Raw genomic sequence first — 14,383 nt, forward strand, 5'->3', positions numbered from 1 at the left:
ATTATGAAATATCAGATTTCCAGTCCATACCATCAGGGTCTGATATTATATCTAGGAGAGATTTATCCAGAGTGGTTTTGCTCATTATTTTTTCTTCATATTCAAAATATACATCCAGTTTTCTTGCCTGTTTGAAAATAAATATTAGATAAGAACACAGTAAGTAGTGATAATTTGTTAAAGGTCTCTCAACTTAAATAGTTTTAAATTCTATGATCAATTTTTTAAAGGAAGTTTTCATCACTAATAAATTCTAACGTTTCTTCTGATCAGGCATTAAATATAAAAACCCATCAGCAATAGATATTTTATTTACCACACTCTGATTTATAAATTCAAGATAACTGCATGTACATGAACATTAGCAGATACAAAAGAATTTTCAATTACTGTACTATAATTATTGTACAGTGATTAAAATAAAAACCATATTGTTTTCCACGAAAACTAATGTCTAATGGTCATACTATACTTACTTTAGTGTATATCCACATATTTTCACTTTAATTGAACAATTACCTGAATTAAAACTTTATCATTCATTTTCCTATTTAACACATTTTGATTTTTAGATCATGGAAAAGCATTAGAACTTTTCCCATACATTCTCTAATTTAAAATTTTAATGATTATAGTTATCCATATGAAATCCACATGTTAAGATCTTTTAAAGCAAGTAACATTTGTCATTATCAACTTTCTAGGCCACAGATAACAGAAAAACAAAAACATTTTCTGATGAACAGATTAGGGTGGGAATATAAACCTTTCATGACATAAATCAGAATATTCAGTAAGGCTAACACAGAATCAATATACAAACAGAAACACATAGGTGTACTATACTAACAGAGTGATTTAAACTGTAACCAACTGAGGAGCAGGAAGCAATTACTTTTTAAAAATTTATTTAAGAAGCAAAGGGAAAGAGAACTCCCCTCTGCTGACTCCTTCCCCCAGTGCCTGCAATGGCCGGGGCTTGGTCATTCTGAAACTGGGAGTCAGGAACTTGATCCAGGTCTCAACTACTTCAGGTGCCACCCACTGCGCCCCAGGTGCGCAACAGCAGGAAGGTGGCATCAGGAGCAGAGAGCCAGGAAAATTCAGCATTTCTCCATAGGATGCAGTTGTCCCAAGTGGTAACTTAACTGCCAAGGATGTTTTCTGAATTCACTCGATAGTGGTTTGGGGACCCAAAAGTGGTTCATTTCACCTAAACCAGCAATTTGAAGGTTCACCAGAGTACAGTCGAATAGCAAAGAGTGATTCCCTCCACAAGTGACATCCTGTCGGTGACAGTCCCTCACAGGGGCACACAGGCCTGAGTTTGAAATGAACAAACTATTCAGATAGTACAAAAGAACACACAAAGGTATACATTGAGAAGACTCAGTTTTCAATTCTGTCCTTTTCTACATTTCTACCTGCTCTAGGTATTTATTTGGGTTATTTCTGCCAGTTATAAATTTACAAAAATATAAAGTCTATTCTAATGTCCTCCTCCTTCCTGAGAGAAAAAATACAAGAAAGTTATTTTTTAAAGTTCATGGAAAAATCAAATTAAAAGATGCTTATTTTGATACCAAAAAAAAAAAAATGAAGCCCATCGTTAGTTTTTCCTAATACACATTTTCCATGAACCTTCTGAAGACCCTCTGAAATACACTCTTCTGTCCCTTCTCAACACTGATCAAAACACAACTGCATCCGTACAGGGAGAATCGCTTAAAGATTATTACAGCATATTAAAGGAAGCTCTTCATCATAAAATCTCTGAACCTCCATGTTCTTCAAATTCCAAGAAATAGGAACTATTTTAACTGCTGTATGAAGCTAAACAGAACGCTAAAACAGGTTAACCGCTGAAGTCCTAGGAATCAGAAAATCAGACCATGGTAGGATACGAACAGTGAAACAGTCAAGACAGTGAAAGAGAATTCTTGCAGAACCATGATGGTTTTTCATGTGAACAATAGATTTGGAAAAGCTATTGTCTGCAGAGTGAAGCCAGAGATGAAAGGGCGAAGGCAGTACCATGTATAGGTGCTAAAGTGACCTTCACATTCTGACTCAGGTTACCAGATCTGTTCCTCCTAGCTCAGTTCTCCCTAGTCACAGCATTCACTGACTTTTCATTACGCCTTGTATATGCTTTTAATCCTCAAAGCCAACATTCAAATTATTCCTTTACATTAGCTTTTTAAGAATATATTCCTCTCCTCCATCACCTATCCACCAAAGTTTACTCATTCCCCAAACCTGCCTTCTTTGTAGCTTCCCTGCAGCTCCATCCATTTGTCCTGTCCTGACTGTCCTTCCTGAATCATCTTCCTGGCTGGAACAGCTCCTTGCCCACCTGTGTACCATTACCACTTCATGTACTTCTCCACGGTAAGCATGATCAACTTAGATGACTGTTCTTTGTTTATGCGTGCAATGGTCTTACTAGAGTGATTCTAATGACAGGTATAACTCCTACAGATTTAATATAGCACTTGGATCATGACCAATACTTGAATTTGTTGAATTTTAAAGAGAACAGGACATATAACTAGTCATTTTTAAAAAGTTATAAAAGTAAATGTATGTACTTTTAAAATTAAAAATTATAAAAAATCTAGTGTTCAATGATTCAATATATAGAATTACATACACTAAATACCACAATGGAATATGTGTAATTACATAAATCAATGAAAAAACATGGTTCAAAAACTTGTACAGGTGCAGACATTTTATTCAGTTTGGTTTTTCTGACATTAGAGGGGCCTTGAAAGTTCCACAGAAAATGGAATTCTAGCAATAAGGAGGGTTTTTTTGGGGGCGGGGGAGGGAGTGATGAAAGTACTCTAGAAGCAGGTTGTGATTTGGTTGCAATAACTGTGAATATACTAAAAACCACTGATCTATATGCACTTTCAGATGGGTGTACTGTATGGTATGTGAACACTTCTCAATACGGCTGTTCAAAAACTACCTTAACATTTCATTATACTGATTGTGACACAATACCACCTAAGACAAAAAGAAGTGGCACTGCATTTTCTAACTGTAAGAGCAGTAGTGTTATTGGCACACAGGGTATTCAAGGTAACTCAATGTAGAGCTATGGCTTTCAAATGTCGGAGAACAAGTCTCAGGACCCTCTTGCTCAAATCCTCTAGAACGCTAAACATAAAACAGGTACAAATGGCCTACTCCTTATCTCTACACAGCTTAGGGTATTAGAAAACAGTGTTGAAAGACTACTAATTTATATGATCTCATTTAGTTCTCCAAATAATACTATGACCTAGGAATTACTAATCTCATTTTAAAGAAGCAGCAGCACACACAGAAACATAAATTCACTCAAGGTTACCAGAGTAGTAGCAGTAGCAGAGTTGAGATTCAAATCCAGGTCATAGTCCAGTCAGTGTATATCACAGACAGAGTAGGAAAACATATTTTCCTCAACAACAATTTACTGCCTCCTTTACATATGCTTTATGAAAGAAAGCATATTTGTCAATTAGTATATATTTGACTTTTTGGAAATACAATAGAACTTATTACACAGAAATGTTTGTCAAGAAATTTAATACATGTTTTATTCAGATTCTTGAAATGAGGGAAAAATACTAGAATAAGCTACTTATATAATCCCAGGGATGATTATTACACAACATGAGCTCAAAGGAGAATACAATCTGAGTGATATGGAAAACAGATAAAAAAAAATATAGCATCATGCAGCAAGGTGGAGGAATCCACCATGGGGGGAGGGGTATGGGAGGGGTGGGGGGAATCCCCAGTGCCTATAAAACTGTATCACATAATACAAAGTTAATAACAATAAAAAAAAATATAGCATGAAATAGCAAGGTCCCCATTATAACAAATTTTGGTGGCTTAAATGAACATTATGAATAAATAAGTAAATAAAAAACCAAACGCACTATTCAAGGAGTTTAGATCATATGTACTCAATATAGAATGACCTAAGAATTTCTATGAAATCTCTAAAAGAGCTAAGAGAACTTACATAAAAAATTCGAAATTTCTCCCCCCACCCAAAATTCAGGGTTGGCAGTTGGTTTGATGTTTCTTTTGTTTCAATATTTATATTCTAGTCATAAAATATACCTGAGTACAGTGATGTTAGACATTTGGCTCTAGTTAATTGGTTTGAAAAGAAGAAAACAAAGGCAAGTACTTTCTAAAACTAACTAGTCCTTCCTCTCCACTAGGGTTAACTTCAAGACTCAGCTGAGCAGTACAGGCAGTAGGTATTTTGGGGGGTTTTGAAAATCTGTTATTTGAAAATACCTGTCAGATGACTCCACAGAACACAAAAGAAAATTTCTTTTCCTTCCTAAAATTGCTAGGAATTGTTCCTTGGCTTTATCATTAGATTATAAACATACATCTCACTATATTGGTAACTCACAGATCTGCTGTCATCAAATTATATTTTAATATTATACCATTACCTTTAATTAAAATTATCATACAAAATAGCCAGGGAATCAACTAAAACATTACATCATTATAATAGCACAGTACAGAATGTTCTGCTTAGAATAAAAGCCATACAATCTTTCTGTAAGAAAAGATGGCATATCTACAGATTCAAAGCAGTCCTAATAAAATGCCAGCAAGATATCTGTGGAAATTGGCAAGTTAATTTCAAACCTTTACAAAGATTATTTATTGACCTGAAAGGCAGAATTAGAGATAGAGAAATAGAGAAGAGAGAGACAGAAATGGAGAAACAGAGTAATCTTCCATTTTCTGGTTCATTCTCCAAATGGCTGCAATGGCTGGAGCTGAGCCAAGCTGAAGCCAGGAGCTTCTGGGTTTTTCCATGTGGGTACGGGGCATTCCCCTCTGCCTTCTTTTGCTCATTAGCAAGGAGCTGGATCAGAAGTGGAGCAGTCCAGACCTGAACCAATGCCCATACGTAATGCCAGTGCCACAAATGAACAGCAGCTTTACTCCCTATGCCACAGCACTGGGTCCTAACTTTAAGCTTTATGGGGAGAGGTGAAAGACTGAGAATAGCCAATACCATATTAAAGAAGAATAACCAAGTTGAATGGCTGATATCACCTGACATCAAATTTTACAGTGAAACTACAATACTGAAGACAGAACAGTCCAGTAGATCAATGGGAGGGAGGGGAGATTCAGATAGACCCACACAAGCATGGTTAACTACTCCTTGCCAAAAAGACAACAAGCAATTCCATGGAGATAGGAGACATTTCAACAACTAAACATCTACAAGAAAGCAAATCAATCTAGACATAACGTTTTCACAATTATTAATGCAAAACTGATCACAGATCTAAATGGAAAACTATAGATTTCTTATTAACACGGGAGAAAATCTGAAAGGCATTATGATGGGGATGATTTTTCAGACACTACACGAAAGGCATTCTCCACGGGTGACATCTCACCAAAGCAGCTATGCAGACAGCAAATAAGCATTTGAAGACATTTTCACTCCAGGTATCACCAGGCAAGTGCAAATTAGGGCAATGAGATATTAGTACACATCTAGTAGAAAAAGCAAAATGCACAAGAGCTGTAACACTAAATGCTGGCAAGGATTTGGACCAGTAGAAGCTCATTCACTGTTGCTGGGAATGTACAACGGTAGTCACTGGAGATAGTTTGGCAAACTCAGAAACTGAAAAACATCTTACCTCTGCCTACCATGTAACTTACCATCCGTGTACCCACGTCAAGATACCTATGAGTAGGTAAATAAATGGATAAACTGTGGTACATCTAAACAAGAATATTACTAAGGTGTAAAGAGAAATGAGTTAACAAGTCATGAACCCCGGAAACACTGAGATCAGTGGTCTCACGCATTTGGGGTGACAGATGGGCAGAGAGAGCAAGGGAATGAACTGCTGGAACACAAGTAATTTTTTAGAGGAAACTTCCAGGGGTCGGATGTGAATGAGAACTCTGTATTTCTCACTCATTGTTCTACAAAACTGTAGCTGTTCTAAAAATTCAGACTATTAAAAAATAAGAATGATACATAAAAAGGCAAACAAAAGGAGTTATATCTAATAAAGAGTGATTACAAAATCTTGGGAACATTTCAGAGTTCTGAATAGTATCTTTTCACATTATACAAAATGAAAGACATACAAGGTTAATTTTACATATGCATAAAAAGATATTTAGCTTTAGCAGTACGCAGTTTCACCTTTGTAATTCAATGTACAACAAAAACCTATTTGACAGAACTCATTCTAAGTCAAATAAACCAACCACAGAAATACAAAAATCATATAATCTAGAAAATCTGAGTTTAATGGAGCATAGAAGAGTAGTGACCAGGGACCAGGGGATGGGGAAATGGGAGATACTGGTCCACGTGCACAAACTTTTGCTAATTCCAGCATATGCTTACTACCAGTAATGTATTATGTCCCTGAAATAAGTATTCTAATCACAAACAAAAGATTTTCAAGAGAACTATAGATCTGATGGATATGTTAGCTTCACTGTTATAATTTTACAACATGCATATCAAGACATCACTTGTGCACCTTAAGTACATGCATTTTTTAAATTGCACAATAGAGCTGGAAAATACATATTTGCTGATACATGTTACTATCTGCTATCACAGTCCGTATGTTATTCCTACATGAAAGATGAATTGTTTAAGATTTTCTTATTGATTGACTTGAAAGGTAGGGGACGGGGGGACAGAGAGATAGAGAGAGAATGTCTTCCAGCCACTAATTCACTCCCCAGATGGCTACAACATGCAGAACCGGGCCAGGCCAAAGCCAGAAGCTGCATCCATGTTGTCCACATGAGTGAAGAGCCCCCACACCTGAAACATCAGCTGCTGCCTTCCCAGACCATTAGCACAGAGCTCTAACCTGGGAAGCCAGGAATGCAGAGGTTTAACACACTGCCCAACATCGAACCCTAGTTTTGTATTTCTTGTTTTGCAATATGGAAGTAGCTTCCAGAAACTCATACTGACTAAGGAGTTGTAGGATCTTTCACTTACTCAAAAGCTATCTTTTACCACAAATGAGGAAAATTCTCACAGTGATTCATCTTATTTGAGATAAGAAGAGGTCAAAGACATCGCCTACCGGGGTCCATCTGCTTGAGAATGTATTTTTCCCCATCTGGAAGAAAAGACCCCCAAGGTCATAGTAATAAGATTACTTGGTAAGAATACTAGGCAAGAAATCATTTTAAACTGATAAGCACAACGTCCAACCAGAGAAATGCTCTGATTTCCAGTGCAGCTGGAAGACCTCTGCATGTGATTCAGAGTAGTAACAATCAGTCAGTCAGCTGATACAAAGAAATCTGTGCTGGGCCTGGTGTGATAGCCTAGCAGTTAGAAGTCCTCGTCTTGCATGCGCTGGGATCCCATATGGGCACCAGTTCTAATCCCAGCAGCTCCACTTCCCATCTAGCTCCCTGCTTGTGGCCTGGGAAAGCAGTTGAGGACAGCCCAAAGCCTTGGGACCCTGCACCCACGTGGGAGGCCCAGAAGAAGTTCCTGGTTTCGGATCGGCATAGTGCCGGCTGTTGTGGTCACTTGGGGAGTGAATCATCAGATGGAAGATCTTCCTCTCTGTCTCTTCTCCTCTCTGTATATCTGACTTTGTAATAAAAATGAATAAATCTTTAAAAAAAAAAGAATTATCTTTGATTTAAAGACATTTGTGAAGCAATTTGAACACAATGTGGTACTTTCTCAGGCTTCCTATTCTTTCCCAGTGATGCTTTCCTTACTCACAATTCAAACAATACTTAAATTGCCATCTTCACTCTTAGGCACTACCCAGTTTTACAGAAACAATATTTGGTTCATATTCACACAAGACATAAATACATTATGATCAAACTAAACCAATCCTCTGGTAAGCGTTAGGAACCTAGCCACGAGGGTAGAAAAGGCACAGGCCTGACAACAGACGTGCCAGCTCCAAGCTGACAGTGCGTTAACACTGTGGCCAACAGAATGATTTACTGGCTGTTGGGAGTACAGAGGGAAACATAAGGTTTAGTTAATTAGATGTGTGGATGTCAATTAAGAGGGTTTCTCCTCAGTTTGGAAAGCTTATCTTCTCCTAAGAAAGAGTAAGCAGTTAAACCAAAAACTAAAACCAAACAAACAAAAGCCAGTCCCCAGAAGGAAGAGCTCTAGTGAAGCTGGCATTGCCAGCTAGGGCTACGGCTTATCTAGAGTACTGACATCACCTGATCCAGATTCAATTCAGTTCAACTTCCTCAACAAGAATCAGCTCCACAAAAATATGATCCTCCCAACACCTGAGCCTAGTTCCACTCGGTTTATTCCTCATCATTTGCATGCAGGCAGAGTACTCAAACGCTAGGGCTCTTTCTTCTAGATAGGAGCATTAGGGACAAGCATACATGATGTCATTTCCATATTCCATCTGCCACGCTCAGGGGTAGGTTTCTTTTTCTGGTTCTAAGAGCACTGATTTCACTTTGACTATGTCAAGTAATTAAAACAGGCCACTCACAAATCATGTGAAAACTTTCAGAAATATCTTCCAGGAGAGGGTACATGTGAATTACATACAAATGAATCAAAGAAAAAGGTTTAAAAAGGGAGATTGAGCCTGCTGTGATTGTTCAACTGGCTAATCTTCCATTTGCAAGTGCCAGGATTCCCTATGAGTGCTGGCTACTGCCCTGGCTGCTCCACTTCCCATCCAGCTTCTCGTTTACGATCTGGGAAAGCAACAGAGGATGGCCCAAAGCCTTGAGACCCTGCACCTGTGTGGGAGACCTAGAAGAAGCTCCTGCCTCCCAGCTTAGCATCAGCTCAGCTCTGGCCACTGTAGCCATTTGGGAAGTAAACCAGTGGATGGGGGAATCTTCCTGCCTTTCCCTCTCCCTGTAAATCTACCTGTCCAATAAAAATAACTGCCCAAAACAAACGAGTATTTTACAATTTACTCTGCAATTTATTAAACCAAGCTAACTACCCAAGTCACTACAATTCTTAGATGACACATGGTCTTAAATGGTGACATTTGTCAAAGTGTGGTAAACCGGTTCGCACCTTCTTGCTTTCAAATTGTGAGATAACTGTCAAGACTTTAAAGAGATTCATCCCCAAGTGACATGGTTTAGAACATGATCTAAAGAAATATAAGCAGCTATAATTTACCCCCACAGACGAGGAAATATGTAAAGCTACACCAAAAAAGCGTATGCTGAGATCTCTACACAGACATATTATTCTTGTAAATAAAAGCACTGCTTAAAGTGAGTTAACATTTACAGAGTGAAGCTCAGATGGTTAAGAAACTGGTGAAAAAGAAAACAGAAATACTTAGTAAGTTTTTACGTAATTAATTTATTTGAAAGGTGAACAGAGGGAGAGAGAAGATGAGAATATCAACCACCCGCTGGTTTGTTCCCCAAACACCTACAACAGCCAGGGCTGGGACACATCAAGGGCAAGAGCTGGAACTCCATCCCCGTGGATGGCAAGAACCTAACTACTTCAGCCAACGGCTGCCTCCCCCGGGGCCTTTAGCAAGAAGCCGGAATCAGAGCTCGGACTTGAACCTAGGAACTTACACACAGGATGCTGGCATCCCAAGTGATATTTTAAGTGCTCTGCCTAACGACTGCCTCGCACTCCTGCTTTCTGGATCTGAAATCGTGCTACCTTTCCCTAGTGCAGCACATTAACCTTCTTGCGGGTCCTCAAATACACCAAGTTTGTCTCAACATCTGTGCACTTAGTAATCTTTCTGCTTAAAAACACTCACCTTGAGTTTGGTTGTTTTTAAGCTTTTTTTTACTTCTTAACTGGATCCTTCTTATGATTCACATCTCAACTCAAACAGCACCTTTTCAAAGATGATCTCCCTGGCCACTTTGCCTACAGTGGGTCTCGCAGCCATACCACCCCCTGCTTGTTGTTTTTATACCACTTACAAGCCTGGGATGATTTTTTTCTCTAATAAGCTTACTGTGTTCATTTTCAGTACAATATAAGCTCTGAGGGCAATGGAAACTGTCCTGGTTACTACAGGATCTACAGGACCCAGCACAACAAACATGCACAATCTGTATACTACTTTAACTGAAAATTTCTCAGACCAGAAGCTATTGTCTCTTGTCTTTTACCAGAGAGTATGTTCATCTAAAGTGACAAAATGCTTAGGGAGTTGCACGCTCTCCAACAGGTACAACAGTTACTCTGGGTCAAACAGCTGGGGTGGGTAGTCAGAGCTGCACTAAGCATCTGTGGATACTGAGATCAGAAAGCAAAATCGAAGCATGAACTTAAAAGTTATTGAGAAAAAAAGAAACGAAAAAACTGAGTGTTAAAGCACAAACAGTTCTATTAACAACTGTTACAACTTTTTAAAAGATATTTTTAAAAAGATTTATTTATATTGGAAAGTCATAGCTACAAAGAGGAGAAATACAGAGAAACACCGGTCATTGCTGGTTCACTCCCCAAGTGGCTGCAATGGCTGAAACTGAGCCAATCTAAAGCCAGGAGCCTCTTTTGGGTCTCCCATGTGGGTGCAGGACTGCAAGGCTTTGGGCCATCCTCTGCTGCTTTCCCAGGCCACAAGCAGGGAGCTGGATGGGAGGTGGAGCAGCTGGTGCCTAAGCCGGGGCCAATTTGGGATCCCAGCACAAGCAAGATGAAGATTTAGCCACTAGGCTATTATGCCAGGCCCGGAATTTGTTGTTAGTTCACTATCTGCATGTACTACCGAGCACACAGCAAGTACTGAAAAAATGTTTGCTGGATGATCACAAAGTCTTAATTACATAGTTATAATTTAAAAGATGTAAACTAGATCCTCTATTTTGTTTTATGGCAATAACCCATTAACACGAGGTTCACAGTTTTCATATTTAACTTTGTAAGCAAAGCCTTGCTATATAAGGATATGCTCATCAAAGCAATTTACATGGAGGGGTGTGTGTGTGTGTGTGAGAGAGAGAGAGAGAGAGAGAGAGAGAGAGAGAGAGAGAGAGAGAGAGTTTGTGATTTCCAAAGGAGGCAATGGCCTCAGGTACGCAGACCCAAGCAGCTTGTTCTCCTTTTACACACGGAGGTGAGAGCACAAGCGCCAGTCACACTGCGCAGCCGTGTTTCTTATTCTACACATACATGAAAAATATCAATTATCAAAATCACGATATGAAACCGGGAGAGAAGTAGGTTGTCAGCTTAACAGAAATGATGAAATTTAAATTCTATGCAGGACAGTGCCAATTATCATCTATATTAGCTCCACTGTAATGCTTTATCAATTTTTAAGTGATTAAAACGTAAAATGCTAAGTCCCTTCTTCATAAATCTAAGGTGCTAACATCCCTGACACACAGCAATTATGCTCAGCTTTTTAAACAGGAGCCAGTAAAAACTAACCCTTCACCTACGGGCTATCTGCCACTGGGATGCAGCACCACGTCTCAACACCAAGTGCCAGAACACTGAAGGACTAAGTAAGCAAGCTGCTAGGGGGAGTCCTGAATAAACAAGGAAAAGAAGCATGACAACAACATATGGAAGCAACAACGTATCTGTCTTAAAAACACAATTCAATGAGAGATCTCAGGAAGCTTTAAGGGTAACAAATTCACATACCAGCTAAGAACCAGGCCTCATAAGTGAGGTGATAATGGATAGTTCAGACAGAACCGTAGTTTCCAATCTGAATTATGTATGGTTAGATAGTAGCCTATTATTAAAAGAGTAACACAGAGGGCCTGGTGCGGTGGCCTAGAGGCGAAAGTCCTCGCCTTGCACGTGACAGGATCCCATACGTGCACCAGTTCTAATCCTGGCCTGGCTTCCCATTCAGCTCCCTGCTTGTGGCCTGGGAAAGCAGTTAAGGATGGGACCCTGCACCCATGTGGAAGACCCAGAAGAGGCTCTGGCTCCTGGCTTCGGGTCAGCTCAGCTCCATCCTTTGCGGCCAGTTGAGAAGTGAATCAATGGACAATATTCCTCTCTGCCTCTCCGTATCTCTTTCTGATAAAAATTAAAAATATATAAATCTTAAAAAAAAAAAAAGGAATAGAGAGACAATTGGAACAAAGGAAATATCACTGATTCTGATGACTAGTTACTAAACATGTAACCCCAAGTCACTTAACTGTATGGATTTGTAAAAAAACAAAAACAAAAACAAAAAACTGCTGCCTTTAGTTATACTTGATAACATTACAGGAAGAACTCAATTAGATAATGACTATAAAATAATGGCACTCAAAATATAAAACCCTATACAAGTCATAACTGCGGGCCGAAAAAGTTAAATTTACCTTTATGTGTTCTAAAACAGCAGTGGCAACATTTGTATGGAGATCGATAAGCCGTTTTTTTTCAAGGAGTTCTGGTAAAGAACTACAGGAATCAAAAAATGGAAAAGAAGCGATTAGGGTTTTCTAACCAAATGACAGCTTTAATAAAGCTCACGACTGTGTCCTCTGAAAACGCAGAACACTGACACAGTGACAAAATGTTAAGGGAAATGGACAACGGAATGAAACCTCCAGGTCTGAAACGCATCAACCACCACCAAAACAGGGAAAATGCTTCCTAGTTCCAAATAATCTGGCTCCCAAATATTACTATTTCTAATCTTTCATGTTCTTCAAGGTTTTGAGACTTAGTCAGATGAACAGAACATTGCTTTTGTCCATATTTTAAATTAAACATTTGAGTCGACAAGCTAGCTTGCATTATTTGCTGCTTCACTTCCCAAATGCCCACAGAGAATCCAGGAACCAAGAACTCAACTCAGGTCTCGCTTGCCGCAAGGCAGGAACCCAACCACTTGAGCCACCACCACAGCCTGCTAGAGAGCATGCTGGCCAGAAGTGGGAATTAGTAGCTGGAACCACAGCTCAAACCCAGCTCCCCTGCCAGGAGAAGCAGGACACACGCTTGTGGGTAAGCCAAACACCCACCACTGTCTAGATCTCTACCACATTTCCTTCCTCCTCAATGGCACTCAAAGTAGAAAAATTCTACTGAACTTTTCATGAAGACAGTGAATTACTACAAATAAAACAACTTTCCTTACTTTATCACTAGTAAAATTATTCTTACTACTTAATTCTAAGAGGTAGAAGAAGTAAATGATCAGCTCCATCTCCAAGCAGGAACTTACTATTTCTTCTTCTAAAAAATTAGCCAATTTCTGAAACTCCAAAATAACCCTATCAAGTGAAAGGCTTACTTACCTAACAGCTGATGTCAGCTTAGCAGTATTGTCAGAAAGCATACTTATGGCTCCTTCATCTTCCCCTTCTAGTCCCTGGGAGCAAAAGTCTTAGTAACTATTCAGTGTTCTCAGGCCCATTCATGAAGCAAAAATCAACATATTCTTAAAACTACTGACAATCAAATTTAATTCGCTCAGAATAACAATTCTCCAATGAGCAAGTAAATATAGTTTTGACAGTTCTAGAAAAGTTCTAGTTACTGCTGGTCTAATAAATGGTTTGATGACTACATAAAGAACACCTGGCTTTTTCAGGTAAGGAAACAGGCTCAGAGACGTGCCACAGGTCAGATGGTGACCAACAGCAGACATGAAATCTGAAACTAGCTTAATGAATAGTAGGATGAGCAGCATAGGAATGCATGACTGTAAGATGAAGCCATATCATACAGATTTTTTTCAATTTATAAATTCAGATTATTTCTCTTATTTTCTTTCCTCAACAGCTAATTTCTTTTTGAAAAAGACTGCTAACGTGAGACTGTGTGGTTGTTACTGAAATAATAAATGCCCTTGAATTTGTGTAAGAGAAAAAAGTAAGCCTCTTTAGCACTCCAGATAGCTTCTTCTGCCCTTTAGTTCCTAGAGAGCTAAGAGAATCTTACCATAATGCTCTTAAGCCGTTTGACTTCATCTTCCTGGGCTCTGTAAGATTCTAGTTCTTGCTGAACGGATTCTGCAACTTCTGGGAATGGACTAAAGTATTAAAATAAGGGAGACTGTAAGTATGACACCAACATAATGATTTTTGTGTGAATTCTAAAACACACACAATAAAGATTTATCATTGTCTTAAATACTTATTAGGATTTGAATATTTTATATACAACAAAAGCAAAAGATACTAAGTATGCAGCTATATATCTTTCTAACATCTACTTATTTAATGAAAGCTTCTTCTCTACACTGCCCATCATAGAAGCTAAAATTAAAATTTCACTTCGATTTTCTACTCTTTTCATTAATGTTATCAGATTTTCACAAATATTTGTGACTGAAAATAAAGGAATAGAAGCTGTGGCACAACACAATTCAATACTGCCAGCAAAATCAATCAACCCAAGAGTTTATGGCACTATAATGATGACATTTAC

The 14,383-nt window shown here is 38.6% G+C and overlaps 1 protein-coding gene across 5 annotated transcripts in view; it reads right to left on the reverse strand.

Annotated features, from left to right (window-relative positions):
• The window catches only part of SCFD1 (sec1 family domain containing 1), an 82,855-nt gene that overhangs the window by 25,454 nt on the left and 43,018 nt on the right, over nucleotides 1–14,383 (reverse strand). For all 5 annotated transcript variants that reach the window (XM_040969267.1, XM_040969264.1, XM_040969263.1 and 2 more), the window contains 4 exons: nucleotides 13,895–13,985; nucleotides 13,249–13,322; nucleotides 12,325–12,406; nucleotides 31–127 (listed from right to left, as the gene is read on the reverse strand). In XM_040969267.1, the coding sequence (XP_040825201.1) occupies nucleotides 31–127; nucleotides 12,325–12,406; nucleotides 13,249–13,322; nucleotides 13,895–13,985 (344 nt within the window). The remainder of the gene's footprint in view (nucleotides 1–30; nucleotides 128–12,324; nucleotides 12,407–13,248; nucleotides 13,323–13,894; nucleotides 13,986–14,383) is intronic.

This window comes from Ochotona curzoniae, unplaced genomic scaffold, assembly GCF_017591425.1.
Source record: "Ochotona curzoniae isolate NIBS_2020 unplaced genomic scaffold, NIBS_Ocur_1.0 scaffold_4701, whole genome shotgun sequence".
Classification (NCBI taxonomy): Eukaryota; Metazoa; Chordata; class Mammalia; order Lagomorpha; family Ochotonidae; genus Ochotona; species Ochotona curzoniae.